The sequence below is a fragment of the Camelus bactrianus genome, chromosome 17, assembly GCF_048773025.1.
Source record: "Camelus bactrianus isolate YW-2024 breed Bactrian camel chromosome 17, ASM4877302v1, whole genome shotgun sequence".
Classification (NCBI taxonomy): domain Eukaryota; kingdom Metazoa; phylum Chordata; class Mammalia; order Artiodactyla; family Camelidae; genus Camelus; species Camelus bactrianus.
The window spans coordinates 27,788,648-27,808,676 of record NC_133555.1 but is presented as its reverse complement, the minus strand read 5'-3'; the positions used below and the strand labels follow the sequence as shown (position 1 = coordinate 27,808,676).

Sequence of the window (20,029 nt, the reverse complement as noted above, 5' to 3'; positions counted from 1 at the left end):
CAGCAGAACTTAGATCAGTAAACCGACACTTATCACACTTAGATTTGTGACTTAGCTCGTTAGCCCAGCTGGGCTTTTCCTTCACAAAACTACTTTAAAGTTTCTTGCAGGAAACTTTTTAAAAATAGAGAATGCAATTATTTGACTAGCTTCCTTCAAAGTATTTATAACAGTTACATTTCTGACTTCCAGAAGAACTAGTAGTACTATAGTTTTCTGGAAACTTTAAAGAAGAATGATTTTATGGCAGGCACATATCTTAAGACCACTAATTCCACTAAGATTTGTATTTATCACCTAACATTTATAAAAGTTTCACATGTTAAAACAAGCAGCAGGCTCAAAATGGAATTATTTGTGTATCACTCCAGGCTCCCATCCTACCACAGCAAACTAAGATTTAACTGCAGTTCCAACCCCTCCCAGAAATGTGACCTTTAAGACAGTCAATCTGAAATTTACTGATCAACAATAGTGAGGTAATCTACATGATAAAGACTCCTACCACTCCTTTTCTCCCCCAAAAGAAGACAGCCTAGCTTGAAACAATCCTTTCTTTTCTTTTGCTAATTTCTCTTGTCCCCCACTCCTTCTGCCTATAAAATCTTCCATCTTGTATAGCCCCTCAGAGAGCCCTTCTATTTACCTGTTTAGAATGCTACCAGATTCATGAATCGTTGAATAAAAGCTAGTTAGATCTTCAAATTAATTCAACTGAATTTTTGTTTTTTAATAGATTGGTAACAGGACAGGATCCAAAGCAAACTTCTGAAGACATTCAGGGACAATGAAAAACAGATGTGGTGGCCTCAAATCCTTTGAGTTCACTGTCTTTCTTGCCTTTTCCCATGGCTATCAGTGAGTTCCTCCCCACTGAGGTCTTGCTCTTTTTTGTGTTTGAGCTGGGCAGGTCAGCTTGAGCTGGTAGGGGGTTCTGCCCTGAGCCACGCTCGTAGACTTTCAGACCAAAATTCCCCATATGGAAAACTCCAGCCCTCAGCTCTGTCACTGGATTCCACGTTGGGAACTGCTGACAGTTTAGTCTGCAACTCCCCATTTGTTTGGAATCTTTCCCCAAATTTCATGTTGGGAACTTTTGGTGGCAGTGAAGTTCTCCATTTGTTGGAATCAATTTGTAGTTCCTATTCGCAGAGGTTTGCTGGTTCATTTCTTTCCCCAGTCCAAACTTCAGTGGGAACTGTTGGTGGTTATCAGCCAGAGTTGGACTGGGTCCAGTGGGAGGCCTTAGGTGTACATTAAATAAAGGCTAGTGCTAATGGGAATCTTGGAAGTACCCAGAAGCTGATTAGTTTGACTCAGGGAAACCCAAAGGATCAGCTAAAAGAAATGGGATCCGTTATATACAAAGAGTTGAGCAAATACACCTGCTCATTTTATGATTAAGAATTATGGTCCTGGAAGCAGCAGTTATTTACCAAAATGGTAAAGTCTTACTAAAATTAACCTAGAATTGCAATGACCATTATGAGGAATGTTCCAAATTCATTTAAAAAGTACACTTAAAAGCAAGAGTTCCCATATCAAACAAACAGAATGATATACCTATTTTAATTAGTATGCAGAAGCCTCTAAAAGATTTCAAAATTGCACACTAGCCTCATTGAAATATTTGTTGCAAAGGCTAATAAAAAATTAGACACTAAAGTTATCTAAAACAACACCTAGGCCTCACCCATTATACCCTCCGAGGAGTTCCTCATCAAAACATTGGCCCCCAAAATGATGTCTCAGTTGTAATCAACAGGGACACTGGAGAAAACTGTCCTCAGAAGCCCTATGTAAGTTCTTCAACATCAATTTAAATGCCTCCATATGGGTCCCTCCGAGAGTTGATGAAACTCCAAGAGATTTTCTGGCAAACTGCCATGTATTTCCTTAAACAGCCAAGGGGAAACAAAAATTTAATTTGATGATGTTATTTAATACTATCAGAAATATTTACTGTTTGTCCCAGATGAAACCTGGCAAGATACTCGAAAGGATTCGATAATTTTAGTATTAGAAATGTGGCCAAATGAGAGAAGCTGATATTCAAGGCCTGCTAGGCATTTTTTAAGACCTTCTCTCCTAAGCTAAATGTACCCAAAGGGAAAGAGGCATTCTAACAACAGGTGGATGAGTGTGTCAGTCTTTTTTTGTCAATCCTAAAACCTCCCCTCTTCATCTTAAAATACTTGTAGACATTGTGACATTAGAAACAGAATTGTCCTGCAAATATGCCCGCAAGACTTCATCTTGTAGAAAACTTGGATACTTTGTGCCTTTGTGATGTAGATTTTATACTCCCATTTTCTCTAGGACCTAGAAGCCATTCTTTGAGATGTGAATGTCAAGGAGATAATTCTTATCCAAAGGGGCAAAGATCGTTAAAAAAAAAAAAACAACTTATGACTTTTACAGAAATATTAGTAACTATAAGGTCTGTGTGTATCTATATTTACATATGTTGTAAATGTGTGATATTCTCTACCTCTGGGTGGTATTATCAAAATTAATTTATAAAGTGCTGTATTTGATTGGCTTAAAAACAAACAACTGCAAATATATATAAAAATATATATATAAAAATATATATATAAAAATGAAGGATTAGGTATTCTGAAATCAGAAATACAGATACTAACCCAACTGTTTCAAGTTTGTGTGATCTAGGATAAATAAAAGCTAGTTTAAGTTTATTGGTTTAATTAAAACAGGCATTTTTCTAGAGTTATCGGCATCAAGTATAAAAATTTTTATTTTACTTGGCTTTACTGGTCACCACCTGTTCTACCTGGATTTAACACTTCTTGGGGAGTTGAAAGTCAGTTCCATACATTAAGCAATCCACTTGGCTGAAGCAGATGACTCTGAATGGGGTCTGTCTTTGTTAGGTTTGGGTCTTGGGGACCATATCTTCAAAGTGCATTCCAAACATTGGGAATTATCCTGCTTATTATAATCATAATAATTCTCCCTGTGCTTTTAAATGCATGCCACTAACCACCATACAAATGATCTCCCCAAGACTGGAACAACAGAAAAGAAGCGAAGAGAGTAATCAATTTAAGGATTATGAACCATAACCTTTGCATGCCATACCAAAAATTGACAGAGCTGCAGAGCAGTAGCTGAGAGTGGCACTAGTGCCTTAATTTCTGATCACGTTTCTCAGTTAGACTGAGATTATGATCAAGAGGGTGGGAATGGTTAAAGAAGCAGGCCCAAAATGGAGTCATTTGCTTCTCCTCCCCCAACTAGAGCAAACCTAGATTTTATTATGGTTTCAACTACTCCCAGAAATGTGATCTTTTGTTTAATCACAATTAAAGAAATTATTAGGTAGCTTAAAGCTAAATGTCTGCTTTATACCGTAAGACCAGTATATACCATAACAACATCAGTGAAATAAGATTATTACTCAAGACCTTCTTCCCCTTATCCAAATCTCCTTCTGTCCTGGCTGTATAACTATTACAAGTGTCTCACAATTACTCACATACCGTCCATGCTACAAAACAGAAATGAATTTACTCACAAAGATTTTTCCTCCAAAAATTAGGTTTACTGACTCATGTAATTCTGTCTTCATGGTAAATAATGGTTGATAGTGAAATAATCATCTAACATTAAATTCAGATATCTCTATGGTTCTCAAATTCTAACATGCATCAGGATTCCTTGGAGGGATTCTTAAAACCAGAATGCTGGGACTCTCACTTCTAGTCAAGATCAAAACTCAACCATTAGAAATTTAAAAACTCAGTATTAAAAAAGAGCAGATTTCAACAGACACTTAACCAAAGAACATATACAGATGACTTGTAAGAATATGGAAAGATGTTCAACATCACAAGTCACGAGGGAAATGCAAATTACAATCCCAATGAGACAGCAGTATCAGCCTATTAGAATGGCTGAATTTAAAAAGGCTGAGTTTACCAAGTGTTGACTAGGATGTGTAAAAACTGGAACTCTCATACACAGTTGGTGGAAATAAATTAGTACAATCACTTGGGAAAACAGTTTGGCAACTTCTTAAAAAGTTAAACACTCACCTACCATATGATTCAACTATCCTGTGCATATCGCTCCTAGGCATTGGCCCACAAGGAAAGGATATATATGTCCATACAATGACTTGTATACGACTGTCCATAGCAGCTTTATTTATAATAAACAAAAACTAGAAATGACCCAAATATCCATCAACAGGTGAGTAGATAAGAAATTTGTGTTATAGCCATATAATGGAATACTACTGAGCAATAAAAAGAATCAACTATTGAAACATGACGTGAAACGAATCTCAAAAGCATTATGCTGAGTGAAAGAAGTCAGAATGCTCTCTGCACTGAGGGCAGTTTTCCTACCATAGCCTCTCATTCCCTTCCCTGGTCAGGAGCACCCCTGAGCTGCCAAGCCGACCAGTGTCTGCAGTAGTGATGAAACAACTAAAGATGCTGACAAGTGAGAACCTTAGCAACTTGCCAGCCTTAGCGCCCTTGACCTCACTTATCCTTAGACATAACTTCCAACCCAGTGCCATTTCAGAGACATTGATAGAGCAGCCAAGTTCACTGGGGCTGTGCCTGCCACAGTTGGGATGGCTAGCTCTGGGCTGGGTTTGGGAGCCATTATTGGCTATGCCAGAAATTCTTCTCTGAAGCAACAGCTCTTCTCCTGTGCCGTTCTGGGCTTTGCCCTCTTTGAGGCTCTGGGGCTCTTTCCCCTGATAGTGGTCTTTTCTATTCTCTTTGCCATGTTAAGGAGCCCTCTCCACCTCCCATAGTTCTTTCTTCCATGCCTAATCTGCCCTGTATGTTTCTTTTCCTGTACATCCCCAGGCAGCCTAGGGAAAATGGTTGGCTTAGGGTTTGACAAATGGGAGCCAAATAAATACCATATTAAGGTGTTAAAAAAAGAAAAAAAAAGGCAGATCAAAAAAAAAAAAAAAGTACATACTGTATATAAAACTCCAGAAAATACAAACAATTCTATAGTTACAACACAGATCAGTGGTTGTTTGGGAAGGGAAGGCAGGATGGAGTGCAAAGAAGCATAAGAAATTCTGGGGGAGAGACAGGTATGTTCCTATCTTGAGTGTGTGATGGTTTTAGATGTGTATTCAAATGTCAGAACTTACCAAATTATACACTTTGTGTTTATTGTATGTTAATTATACTTCAATAAAACTGTTTTTTAAAAAACACAAATTACTGCATTTTATCACGAGCCTCTGGCTATAAAAATATTTACCCATTTCATTAGATCAAAATCAATCATTTCAATAGCTTCCTACTTAAGTCTAAATATCCATTCACTTAACAGCAAGTATAATAACTCTGGAATATTAAGTTACTATTTTTCAAAAGTATTTCAACATAGAAGCAATTTATACTACAAAGTATTCATCCTGGTTGATAGAGAAAAACATGAGGGACAATAAGAAAGATGAAGTATTCATGAAGTTTAGCTTTCTAATGGCTAAGCAGAAATGGTATTATGACAAAGAGAACGGGGAGGCAAAAGTAAACAGAAGAACTCAAGCCTAATGGTGACACTAGTAAAATGGAATGAGACCTATGATAATTAGACAACACTAATCTTAATTTGAAGAAAGGCATAGCATGGCATTGATGTAATAGGTAGCAGAGGAAGGCTGGTGTTCAAAAGTCCAAAAATAACACTGGAGACTAAGATGTAGCAGAATTCTACGGCCATCTTTTTTTCTCTCAACAGTTGTGCATCATGAGATAGGCAATGTTATAACTGCTAAATCAATGTCATAAACCTTTTTCATTAACTAACCATCAACTTAAAATGGGATTTTCTAAAAATTGGTTAGATGTAGGATATCATGATTCTGTATCTTGTACCAAATTGCTTTATCTATTCCAACCACCAAGTAAGTACAAATAGAAAAAAATTATAGGAGCTCTATTAACAAGCACTAATTTCTATTGATATAATAATAAGTACCACAATTCAACCAAGTTCTGGATGGCATATATAGTATTGTATCTTCAATATATGAAGGGATATCAAATTACTAGTTATAATTTAGTCATTGTTAAGAGTTAACATATTTTGTTATTTAAATGATAGTTATGCATAATTGGAGAAGCTTTCTGTCTTCTTCAACTATCAGTTTTTAAAGGATTAATATTAGAAAGTCAGTAGTTAAAATTTTTGCCCCTAGTTATGCTAAAAGGAGAAAGTTAGTAAAATTTAGGTGTACAAAAACAAGTGAATGAGGTTATGAGCAAGTGAAAACAAAAGGACAAATTTTAATGGCATCTCTTTTAAATGTAACATATAATTTATAGTCTACTTTGAAAGATACTACTCAGTAACTTCAAAAAGGAGTACTACCCAATATATTTCATTATTAACAAACAAATTAAAATTAAAAGAATGGTATCATATACTTGCTACTTTTAAAAAAGAAGAGGAAGAAATAAAAGTAATTTGAGATTTAAGGTTAAAAAAGAAAAGGTAGCAAATGAAGGTAAATCTAACAGTACCCAGATTAAGCTAAAAAATTTTCATCAGAACACTTCACAAAAATTAATATACTGGTAGGAAGGATATGAAATCACTTAATTGGTCTGTTAATAAACTGGACTATTCATCTGTTCATAATAAAGTAAATAGAAGAAGGTTTTCATTTGAATTAAAAAAATAAGTTAGGAACTAAAAGGAATCCCATAATGCAAGTTTCATTTGCTCTGCATTTTTTCAAGCATTCCAGCCTTACTCAGAAATAATACAAGATATCCAAGGGCTTTAAAATCCAAGGCCTTTAATTCAGTTTTCAGTAATGACCATAAATGCCTTCACAAAACCTCTTTCTCACTGAAAACAGAAGGCACTAGGCATTACAAAACACCCTGAAAGCAGTGATTCCTTTTGATGCTGGTGAAGATAAACATTAAATGGCAGGTTTTAGATCTTAACAATGTCTCTTAAAAAAAAAAAAAAAAAAAAGACAACTCTGAAAATCACACAAAAAATTAAGTTACCAGTCTTTTTCAGGTTCCCAATGAAACTTTAAGTTATTTTTACAACTGCATAATTTGAAATTAATAGATAAACCAGGCTATGATATGGTTTTCAACATGTGTTAGATTTTAGTTAAATACAGTAAATATGAAGATACTATTGTTATGCTAACTGGCATCCTTTGCTACTCTTTAGCTGTGCAAAATAAACTTGAAATGATACATCCTGCAGTGGTATAACTGAAAAGATCCTTGATATGACACCAACAACTTTCAAACTCTGGTCACAACTGCATATAAATTGTAAGATTATTAAAATACACCTTTTTGAAAAATAATAAGATGACCATTTATACCTAAACAAAGTTTCCCAGGAAGATATGAAATACTTTAGCATATAAAAGCAGTTGCCCATTTTCCGTGGGGACAACTGTTGTTTCACAAAATAACTCATGATCCAAGGCATATGATTTACTTCAAATGCCATATTCTCTCTATGACTTTGAGGTATGCTTCAAGAGACTATATCCATAAGGAAAGGGCACATGTGGGTAGAAGACCACAGTTACAAACACCAAGGACCCTTTCTTATGTCTGGAGTGCCCTTAGGAATTATATTAACAAAGAGTAAGAGATAGCTCCTGAAGCCATTTCTTTTACAAACACATACAACTAAATTTGGTTATGTAGAGGGTAATTCAAGACACAGCTATTTACATATGTGCTATGTCATGTGTGCCTATTTAAATAGTGGCTTCTTCAGGACACTCCTATTCAAACACCAAGGAAACAACCTTATTCTACCAAACCACAATCTTCTAGTTTTGGCAAGGTAGTATAATGTAAACAAAATAAAACAGAAACAAAAACAACAAAAATAGCTATAACAGTGATTCAGTCAAAAGTTCCCATGTCAAACAACCACAGGGAAAGTGTTCTGAGAAATATTAATTTGGGGGGAAAAACCCTACCAAACAAATAATGCTAGATGAATCAATCTTATAATCATTCAAAGGACTATCTATCACATAAAAGGTTTATGAATGCCTTTTAAATAAGGATAGTTCAGTTTAAAAAATAGCTTATGAGTTTACAATTAGAATGTCTTTGAAAAACAGCCAAGCCAATTAATGTAAACAGGCCTAATTAGTAAAAGGTAAGAGGAAATAAACTCTTCCATAATTAATACTAGATGCCCTCTTCCCTTTGGAGAAACTGATAAGATTACATCTGAAAATGGCAAAGAAAAGAATGAAATGAAACCTACATGACAATTGGAAAAAAAACACCAATGCCACTAGCAGTAAACATAATGGGAAGCAAAAAAACATATGTTTAAGCAATGATTACTCAAAAGAATGCCTTATAAAAACTTACATATCATAATCACGTTAAGGAAAAGCTTTAAGACTAGCAGCTGGGTTTTGTGAAACATGTAGGACAACAGAAGGCACTACAAAAGCATTAATTACTTCTAACTACAGTCTGACAGTTCAGTCTTTTCCTTCTTCTTAAGAAGACAGCCAGTGTGAATGTTATTTTTATATCCCCCTGAGTTTCAACATGATTGGGCAAAGCAGCACCAATTTAAAAAAATATCTGCAATGCCAGCACTGCAGTTTGGAATCACTTATACTGATGGCCCCACAGGTCTCTCATAAGAGCACTTTAGAACATGATTAAAAATATAGAAATGTCTTTCAGTGTTTTAGTATTAAAGTGGAACCACCACAGATACCCATTTTTAAAAATAATGCACTAAAAGGTCTGTTTATACAGTATAGTCTTTTCCGCCTTGTAGCTAGCATTCACAGCTATTTTCCACTCTGAGAGATGTTGTGCGTCTGGTTGAAATGTCAGTATGCTTCATGGTGCACCACCATCCTTTTTGACTGGAAAATCCTGGCAAATATCATGTCGTGCCCGTTTTGAGCAGTATGCCTTGTAGATCCTCTGGCAACGCTAAGATAATTGCATCTATGTGTGTCCGTAACTTTTCCATAGTGTCAGGTTTCACGGGTAAACGCTCTCGATCAGCCTGCAACTACATAAGGAACATTTGGAAGCATTTAAATTATCCTTTGAACCTGTATTAATACATTATATTCTCTAAATAAACAGTTTTAATGGTCTAATGGTTTGGAAACTTGAGACTTAGACCAGAATTTACAAAAACTGTTAAAAAGCAAAGAACATGCCATTTTAACAATACAGTTGCTGAACTCAATAAAAGACTTCTATGTAAATTAATAGATAATACCTACATAGGCCATGTGGTATTAAATATAAGTCACAATGTTTTTTGTAGAGCTCATCAGACTCCATGTAAATAATTTAAAAACATATGCATCATTATGATCTGCTTGAATGACCAAGCATTTTCAGTCAGATCTACCATCAACTGACCAATCATTAGTCCTCTCATTTAAAGTTACTTCTGTGATACATGATGGATTGTCACTCCAGATGAGAGGAAAATAACTTCACAGGTTTTGGCTGTTTTGGCTACATACCAGCTTATTTTTCAGCTTCAATACAAGGTCTACTGTTTCCACTTCTGTGTGTTTCTGGGTCCAGAGAAGTAAGTCCTGGAAGAATAAACAAATCTCAGATCAGAAAATACTCAAAATAATACCCAAACCATCCTATTTCAATAGGCAAGGCTACCAAGAAAGAAGGACAGGAAGGAAAAGGAGAACTGGGTATGTAACCCAGATACAGCATCACAGTACAAGAATAATTCTGTACACGATATTCTGACGGTGTTAATTAGATACTTCTTGACATTAGCCAGATTGACTGTCTTAATATTTGGAAGTAAAACACAATGTAAGACATTCCTTTCTGAGGTGGCCCTTTTAGATCAATCAAGAAAAACAAAATTGGAATTTAAAGTACAACATTAACCCTCACCTCACTAAATAGGGAATAATTTTTAAGGAACACCAACTAACAAATTAAGAAATTATGAACATGAATATATTATTAAACGTAAACTCTGCACCTTCAAATAAGCCCTTCCTGGGCTTCTTTGTGGTTGCCTTCATCGTATTTCTTCTCTGAAAACTACAGTCAGTGGGAGTTTATGATTAGAAATCATAAACTCAAGCTAAGTACAAATGAAATGAGACTATCCTTTATATTTTTACAAATAGCTTAACTTAAAATAGTCTGCTGACAAATTATAGAATGTGGAAAAGTCCAAATACAGGAAAAAAAGAATCATAGTAACTGGGAAAGGGGAATAAAGCATGGGGGAAAAGATCTAGAGATAAGACTGCTTGGATTTGAATCCTGACTCCATTCAGTGGTATGCTAGCAAATATTTAATAACCAGTTCTCCAGGAAAAGTCTCTGGTTTGTAGCATTTGCCAGGTTCTGCGGTGTAATCCTCCCACTGTAGCCAACTTCAAGTCACCAACCTCAGATTACTGAATGCAGAGTTGGGAAGAGATGCACACAGTCGGCTCTTGTGAGCCAGTGCAATTGGGCTCTAGCACACTACCAACTCCACTACTAAGCAGTGATGTGATATGAAGCAAATCACTTAACTTATAATCCTCAAGTGTCCCATAATGCAGAGCGTTAACACACCTACTTTAATGAACTGTGAAGATTAAAAGACATCATCCATTTAGAGCACCTACACAGTCCTTGGCACACTGCACACTACTTTATTACTATTTATAAAGTAGTGGCTATTGATATAACCTTCCAGCCTCTATGGATAACTTTATCTTTATTTTCAATAGTTGTTAATCATCACATAAACACACTGTTTTCTAACCTCTTCACAAAGAGCTTCAAGATGGAGTGCCTCCAATTTCTGGGTCATTTCCTTCCGCCGGGTCTTGAACCAACCATCAAAATTTGGAGATTTTAGAAAATGCCTGTAAAAATAAATTTTAAAAAGAAAAATCTGATTATGACTTTAATTTCTTCTCCTCAATACCTTTCCTACCTATAGCTAGGAGAACCGTGTGAAACAATGGCATTTTTTTAAAAAGAGTATGTTTAGTCCAGTTTTTTGTTTTGTTTTGTTTTTAAATAAAGCTGTGTAGATGGGTGAAATAGAAAAACAGGACTAACCGGTAAAGTCCAATCCAATCGCCTTTTATTCTAGACGTCAGTTGAGGTCCTGTTTTCTCCAGTGTTTTCATGAATTCTTCTGGAAGGAACTGTCTTAATTGGGGTGGACTCTAGAAAACAGGACATACTGTATTTAAAAATTAAAAATGGATATATTACAGAAGTTAATTGCAGTTAGAGAACGCAAACAGGAATTTAATTTATAATTTAATATTTATACCTTCCATGGAGAAATACTTTTCTGCAAAGGCATCAAGCTTGCCACATATCTTTCCTAAGTCCAAGAAAAAAAGTTAGTCAAAGTTAGGTGTTCTTACCCAGTCTTCAAAAATGTTTAAAAAGACCTACTTAAAGAAAGTGAGTTTCCAAGTTTTTCATCCATATGCTCTTTAAATGGATAATACCATCACTCCCCTCAAAAGAAATTGCTAAATTTAGATTAAATTGAGAACTGGCTTTCAATAAAAATTTAACTAAATCTTAGATAATCCAAGGAACTACATATTTTTAATAATAATTAACCTTAATGAATAACTATGTGCCAGAAAATGTACTCACCATTTTACATGCATGATCTCTTTTAATCCTTGCAACCATCCTTTGTGGCAGGAATTACTGGGAAACCGGGGCCTCAAAAGGCTAAGTAACCTGCCCGAGTTCACATGGCCTGAACATGAATTCAGATCTACTTGACTTCAGTCCATGCTCTTAAGCACTACAGTAAAGTTCACTTACTTAAACAGATTTAAATGGAACAAAATAAACTGATAGCCATAGACCAAGAAAGTATTTCTTCCCAAAATATAGTAGCAAAGATCTATAGGTTACCCTTATGTAATATTCTAGATAGATTATATTAATAACTACACAGGTCTCTCTCTGATGCAGTCTCCAGCCTAGGACCGCATCACGGTACTGCCTTATATCGTGAGGCATCTTCTAGTATTTCAATGTAATGTTTCACTGAATTTCAGAGAATAACCATATCATTTATTCCATAAACATTTATTGTGTCCTAGCTACTATATGACAGACAGAGGAAAGATAATGAACAGGACAGGTAAGTTCCCTGTCATCTAGTTTAGTTTGTAACTGCAGCCCCATATTTCAAGTCCATAACTGCTACCTTCTTACGGATATCATCAAATTATGCTCAGGAAAATAATGTCAGAAAAAGAAGCTACAGTATAAATTTTTAAGGTGCAAAATGCAGTAATTGTATAATATTTCATAACAATTATCTCATTTAAGATTCATAACAACCCTGAAAGATATTTAGGAAAAGTGTAACTAGCCACATTTTACAGATAAAGAAAGAAACTGAGGGTCAAAGAAGACGAAGTGACTTACCAAAATTATACAGTTAACACTAGAACAAAGAGTCTAGGTCTCTTGCAAAGGGCTCTATTTTAATCACTAAACACATGAGCAGGCAAAACAATTTATGGTAAGGTTTTGGAAGCTGGAAAAAAAAAATTCATATCCACTTCAACAAATCATTAAATTAAGCAAATACGTATGCTAACTTACTAATGGAATGATGAAGCTTTGGGTCAGTTCCAAAAAATAGCGGCGGAGAATAACACTTTGAGCCTCAGAAGGACGTTTCTGTTGTACACCCTTAAAACAGGAAAAAATTGAGACCCTATACTCTAGTGACAGGGAATACAAAACAATGAATGTTTATAGAAGATCAGCTGATATGTAAATACATATTTTTACTTGATATGAAAAACAACCAAGAACTTCATTTGAAGTAATTTATTGTGAAGTTCACTGTGCAATATCCCGTGAAAAAAATCCTCAGAGCAAAACATGGGACATTCATCCCATACTTTAAAATATCAGCTCACAATGAAGACTATCTTTTTTCCACACTTGCTGTATTACTACTATTTACATGTTCCAAACAAAGCTAACTATTCCAACTGTTAGATGCTAAGCTACCTCATAGTACAGTCCACGACTTTTTCACTATTAACTTTTCACTCTTAAGTTTTCAGGAAGACTGGTACTAGTTTGTAACTGCAGCCCCATATTTCAAGTCATAATTGCTGCGACATTAGTCTCCTGATTTTTTATGATGCTTTGGTTCAAAAGAGAGACCTCATCACACATTGTTATACATAAAGCTCACATTGCCTAACTGGATATTGTATACCTGAGTAAGGAAATTTAAAATTAATAATATGAGCAAGTAATTACCTTCTGTAATTGTTTTATGATCTCTTCATCTCTATTTAGATATGGCTTATAAGAAGTATAAACTCCTACAAAGTAAAGAAAAGAAAATAAGGTAAACACTAAGATCCAAGTACCCATATAGTATATATTTAAAAATTAATAAAAAGTCAATACCAGGTTTGGAATCCAGAGTCTTCAGGTTCTTCAATTTTTTCACTTTAACCTGCTTAGGAATTTCACCTGAAGGAAGTATCATACAGATTCTTATAATTACTTGAATTTCACATATCACAAAACTGGAATTTTCTAAGACTGACAGTCCACTGACTGTTATTTACTTAGTCAGGGATGTTGTAGCTAAGGTATTCTTCATCACACCAATGAATATTTAAGAGTTTATTCCTACTACTTTAAAATTGGATAAAGGGAAGACTGAATTATAACAGCACTACAGAAATAACTTGTATAAATTATATAAAATGGATATTTGACCTTTCATTAATATCTATCATTACTTTAAAATTTCCCTTTTTGTCATTCAACTTATAATTTAAAATCTTTATGCTAAATACATGAAATATGAATAAAATACCATTCTGAATACAGTGTCAAATATAATACCATTTAAGAGTAAACAGAACTGAAAGCAACTCCTAAGTTAGTATGGATATATAGTATTCCAAGGTTTTTTTCTCGTACTTCCCCAAATTCTGCTTTTGCAGTATAGAAACACTGCCACCAGGTGGTGACAGTGGAAGCCACAATCACAGATCTGAGCCACAGGTGGACTGGACTCCTAAGCAGGGGTGCTGTGTTGCACAAAGGAGTATGAAGTGAAAGAGAGAAAAGACCAGAGGATAAAATGTATGCATTGCTGAGTACTGCTCCTGAGTAGAAGAATCTGAAGGCATGTGTGGCCAGGAAAGAGAAGAAGAGGAGCTACAAAGCTCTGTGAAAGAGAGAACACAAAGGGCTTTGGGGACAGACTGCGAAAGAATAGGAAGGAGTCCAGAAACACTCAGGTTTCTGGAATGTTTTGGATTCATTAGCTCACAGTTTTTACTTTGTCAATTTATTCTATATATTCCCACATACTAATTCTTATGAGAATTATCATCTGGAATCTTGTCTTGCAGTCTTGCTTCCCAGACTACAGAGTAGCTTTTAATCAGAAGATTTGTGTAACTTTTTTTCCCGTAAAGCGCAGAAATTAATACATATTTAACAATACAGATAACTAAATTCAAGTCATTTATCTGCCTCTGACTGTGAGAACCCAAAGAATATCACATGTCAAAACCACAATGGTTTGAATAAGTCTAAATATTTCTGTGCCTATTTTCTGTTTCCTGCTGTTCCAAGTCACAAAGGACTTGCAACTCCTCCATCCACCAGTGCTGTTTATTAACATATTATTTCCTGAAACTCACTGTGCAGAAGGAACCAAACATCAGGGAGAATAATTCAGCAGTAGGTTTCACATACTCTCCACATTCAGTAAGTTCTAGGTAATAATGAAGATATGTAGTGATCCATATCTGTTTTTTCAAAAAGGCAAAGACAAGAATACAACCTGTGTAGCAATCTGCACTCACACAATTTCCCTCTGACTCAGGGGACCTCATCAGGTATAAGATGCATACTGAACTCTAACCCTAGTCACCATAATTCTTTCACCGTAGCTTGTAACAGATATAAAGAAAATTAGTCATAAAGGTATATTATCTATTGCCAAAAAAAGTTAAATGGTATTTGTCCGATGGGTCTAGGAAAAAAAAGAAAAGGAATACCAGAAAATGAATTAAAATCCTACAATTACAGACATTTATTTTAATTAAAAAATACTTATTCAGTGTCTCTTATGTACAACATACACAAGAGAGGAGTTTCACATAATTAACAGTCATAGCTATTGCACCTCTGCATATCTGCATAACAATCTCTACATTTAGGCCAAATGTTTTACCCTTGATGAGATCATCAAACTCAATTTCTGGTCACAAATTATCAGTTTATAATTTGATCCAATATACACTAGTAGAATTACTTTCTCCTTGAGGAATACTTATTAAGTACCGTTATCCTAGCATTACATTCTTTGTTTAATAGGATTTGGGTAAACTAAAACGAGGTACAATCCGGAAGACGTAATCTCTTTATATCAGGAGGAATGATCCCTCTGCAGGGTTAAAACTGTATGTATGTTTCTGGTACAACTATGAACTTCTGGGTCTGGGAGAGCAAAATCTCAATTCTGCTGTGCCTTCCCTACTGGTCACAAAGAGGATACTTTTTCTGTAGTTTTACTGACTCTCTCAGATAGCCCTCAATTTTCAAAGCCAGGGTCCTAAACAGGGCTGTTGTGTTTTATAACTTGTGCAGCAGATGCAGTGATCTTGGTCTTGAAATCAATGGGCAGAAAAGAAAAATATCCCCAGATATATACCCAATACTCATAAATTAAAAGATAAACAGAATTTCAAGAATGTGATACCAAAAAGAGATAATAAAATATTGATAAATTAGACTTTGTGAAAATTAAAAACTTTTGTATATCAAAGGATACTATCAAATATTTTCTCCCAGTCTGTAGGCTGTCTTTTTGTTTTGTTTATGGTTTTCTTTGCTGTGCTAAAGTTTGTAAGTTTGATTAGGTCCCATTTGCTTATTTTTGCTTTTATTTCTATTGCCTTGGGAAACTGACCTGAGAAAACATTGCTACAATTTGTGGCAGAGAATGTTTTGCCTATGATTTCTTCCAGTTTTATGGTGTCATGTCTTATATTTACGTCTTTAAGCCATTTTGAGTTTATATCTGTGTAAGGTGTGAGGGAAGTGTCTGACTTCACTGATTTACATGCTGCTGTCCAGATTTCTCAACACCACTTGTTGAAGAGACAGGACCATCTTTTCTCCACTGTATATTCTTGCCTCCACTGTATATTCTTGCCTCCTTTGTCGAAGATTAACTGACTGTAGGTGTGTGGGTTTATTTCTGGGCTCTCTATTCTGTTCCATTGATCCACGTCTGTTTTTGTGCCAATACCACACTGTTTCAATTAGTGCAGCTTTGTAGTACTGTCTGAAGTCTGGGAGGGCTATGCCTCCAGCTTCATTCTTTTTCTTCAGTATTGCCTTAGCAATCTGGATCTTTTATGGTTCCATACAAATTTTAGGATTATTTGTTCTAGTTTGAAAAAAGTCCTGGGTAATTTGATAGGGATGCATTAAATCTGTACCTTGCTTTGGGTAGTACGGCAAAAATTTACAATTTTTTTCTAATCCAAGAACATGAGATATCTTCCATTTCTTTAAATCATCTTCAGTTTTCTTTATCAATGTCTTATAATTATCAGCATATAAGTCTTTCACCTCTTTGGTCAGGTTTATTCTTAAGTATTTTATTTATTTATTTTTGATGCAACTTTAAAAAAGATTGTTTTTTTACTTTCCCTTTCTGTTACTTCATTGTTAGTGTAAAGAAATGCAAGCGATTTCTGTATGTTGATTGTTGATCTTGTATATCCTGCTACCTTTCTGAACTCGTTTATCAGTTCTAGTAGTTTTTGTGTGGAGTCTTTAGGGTTTTCTATATATAGTATGTGATCTGCATATAATGACAATTTTACCTCTTCCCTTCCAATATGGATACCTTTTATTTCTTTTTCTTGTCTGATCACCGTGATTAGGACTTCCAATATACTATGTTTAATAGAAATGGTAAGAGTGGGCATCTTTGTCTTATTCCAGATTTTAGGTGAGAAGGCTTTCAGCTTTTCACAGTTGAGTATCATGGTGACCCTGGGATGAATCCAACTTGATTGTAGTATATGATCTTCTTTATGTGTTGTTGGATTTGGTTTGCTAAGTTTGCTGAGAATTTTTGCAACTACATTCATCAAAGATACGGCCTGTAATTTTCTTTCTTGGTAGTGCCTCTGTCTGGTTTTGGTATCAAGGTGATGGTGGCTTCATAGAATGACTTTGGGAGTGTTCCCTCCTCTTCAATCTTTAGGAAGAGTCTGAGAAGGACTGGTATAAGTTCTTCTTTGTATGTTTCATAGAATTCTCCAGTGAAGGCGTCTGGTCCTGGAATTTTGCTTGGAGGGAGTTTGTTGGGTTTTTTTTTTTTAAGATTCTATTTGTCCTCCAGTGAAAATGAAGACAGTCCACAGACTGGGAGAAAATATTTGCAAACAATGCAATTGACAAGGGATTAATTTCCAAAATATACAAATAGCTCCTATAACTCAGTAACAAAAAAAAACAGCCCAATCAAAAAAATGAGCAGAAGATCTAAAGAGACACTTCTCCAAAGAAGACACGCAGATGGCCAATTAGCACATGAAAAGATGCTCAACACTGGTAATAATCAGGGAAATGCAAATCAAAACTAGAGTGAGGTATCACCTCACACCAGTCACAACGGCCATCATTAAAAAGTCTACAAATAATAAATGTTGGAGAGAATGTGGAGAAAAGGGAACCCTCCCACTGTTGGTGGGACTGTAAATTGGTGTAGCCACTATGGAGAACAACATGAAAGTTCCTTAAAAACTAAAAATAGAACTTCCATATGGTTCAGCAATCCCTCTCCTGGGTATGTATCTGGAGAAAACTCTAATTCGAAAAGATACATGCACCCCAACGTTCATAACAGCACCATTTACAATAGCCAAGACATAGAAGCAGTACCTTTGTGCACCAATGGTGGGAATATAAAAGGAAAGCAGTATGGCAGTTTCTCAAAAAATTAAACATAATGACTATATGGTCCAGCAATTCACTTTTAGGTATATAGTTGACCTTTGAACAACATGGGTTTGAACTGTCCAGGTCCAGTCATACACATATTTTTTTCAATAAATATATATAGTACTACAACTTCTGTGGCTGACTTAACACACAGATGTGGAACTGTGGATACAGAAGGTCCACTATGGGACTTAAGCATGTACAGATTTTGGTATCTGTGGCAGGTCCTGGAACTAAGCCTCTGTGGATACCAAGGAATGACCATATATGAAAAGAAGTGAAAGCAGGAACTGGAGATATTTGTACACCCATGTTCACAGTATTATTCACAATAGCTAAAAGGTGGAAGCAAGCCAAGTATCCATCAACAGATGAATGGATAAGCAAAATGTGGTATATACATATGATGAAATACTATTCAGCCTAAAAAGGAAGGAAATTCTGACACCTGCTACAACATGGACGAATGCTGAAGACACCCATGCTGAGTGAAACAAGCAAGTCACAAAAGGACAAGTAAAGTAGAATTCCACTTAGATAAAATACCAAGAGTAGTCAAATTTATAGAGACAGAAAACAGAACGGTAGTTGCCAAGGGCTGGGTGTGGGGAGTGAATGGGAAGCTACTGTTGAATAGATAACAGAGTTTCAGTTTTACAAGATGGAAAGAGTCCTGTGAGTAGATGATGGTGATGGCAGCCCAACAACATACCACTTAATGGTACTTAATGCCACTGAATTTTACACTTAAAAAATGATTAAGATGGTAAATTTTATCTTATGTATATTTTACCACAGATTTTTTTAAAAAGAATGTAATTTTGATAATGCTACAATGTGAACCTTGAAAACGTTATGCTAAGTGAAATAAGCCAGAAACAAATGTTGTATGATTTCACATGTATAAAAGCACATAGAAGAGTCAAATTCATAGAAACAAATTAGAATAGAGGTCACTGGGGGATTCAAGGAATGAGAAGTTACTGTTTAATGGCTACAGAGCTTCTGTTTGAGATGATGAAAAGTTCTGGAAATGGATGGGGTGATGGTTGCACAACACTGAATGCATTTAATGCCACTGAATTGCACACTTAAAAATAGCTAAAATGGTAAAATTCTAATATATATTTAGCCATAATAAAATTTTTTTAAGGTATTAGTGGGGAAAAGTACCATACACACATTAAACTTAATGAAATCTTGCACTTCTGTTAAGACCTGTGCTCACAAAAGACCTGTCAGTCCCAGAAAGTCAGGTACTGTAGTCTTAACCAAAATTATTTAAGCAACCCTGGTGTCATTGCTCACAATGAATCACCTCTACTAACTGGCCAAGGACCAAACTGAGGACACTGACACTATCTACTATTCACTCCTTGGTGACCATTAAGGATCTATCTATAAAGCATAATGTTTCCATGCAACACAAGCACTCTTCTATAGAATAAGTGATATCTGATCATATGGTACAAATAATCTGGTGACAGAAATAATCAGAGAGAACACAGCACCTCTCCCATTAAGTAGGCGGCTTAAAACAAACTGTTGATATTCCATTTGTGCCATTATCCTCATTTTTGAAAAATAAACTCAAGAACTGTCCCCTCCTCTCCCTTGGTCCTAGGTTCTACTTCTAAATGATAACTTCACCTGCCTGAAGAGGGTTCTCAGAGCAGCAAGCATACTAACTGGCAAGACATCACAAGAAAAGAAACTGTAGACTGATATCTCTCATGGATAAAGATGTAAAAATCCTCAAGAAGTATTAGCAAACCAATAATAATAATGATAATAATGATGATGATGATGATAATAATAATAATAATAAAACTACAAACCATAACCAAATGGGATTGATATAAGGAATATCCAGTTAGTTTAACATAAAAAATCAATATAATATACTGTGTTAATAAAGGACAAAAACCATATAATGATCTTCATAGATACAGAAAAAGCATTTAATAAAGTTCAACACAAATTCATTATCTTTCTCA

The 20,029-nt window shown here is 35.2% G+C and overlaps 1 protein-coding gene across 4 annotated transcripts in view; it reads right to left on the bottom strand.

Moving 5' to 3' along the window:
• Nucleotides 1-6,788: 6,788 nt before the first annotated feature.
• The window catches only part of DENND6A (DENN domain containing 6A), a 45,330-nt gene continuing 32,089 nt past the window's right edge, over nucleotides 6,789-20,029 (bottom strand). For all 4 annotated transcript variants that reach the window (XM_074344615.1, XM_074344616.1, XM_074344617.1 and 1 more), the window contains 8 exons: nucleotides 13,452-13,517; nucleotides 13,299-13,363; nucleotides 12,624-12,713; nucleotides 11,314-11,367; nucleotides 11,094-11,203; nucleotides 10,792-10,894; nucleotides 9,518-9,592; nucleotides 6,789-9,048 (listed from right to left, as the gene is read on the bottom strand). In XM_074344615.1, the coding sequence (XP_074200716.1) occupies nucleotides 8,917-9,048; nucleotides 9,518-9,592; nucleotides 10,792-10,894; nucleotides 11,094-11,203; nucleotides 11,314-11,367; nucleotides 12,624-12,713; nucleotides 13,299-13,363; nucleotides 13,452-13,517 (695 nt within the window). In that variant the 3' untranslated portion in view covers nucleotides 6,789-8,916. The remainder of the gene's footprint in view (nucleotides 9,049-9,517; nucleotides 9,593-10,791; nucleotides 10,895-11,093; nucleotides 11,204-11,313; nucleotides 11,368-12,623; nucleotides 12,714-13,298; nucleotides 13,364-13,451; nucleotides 13,518-20,029) is intronic.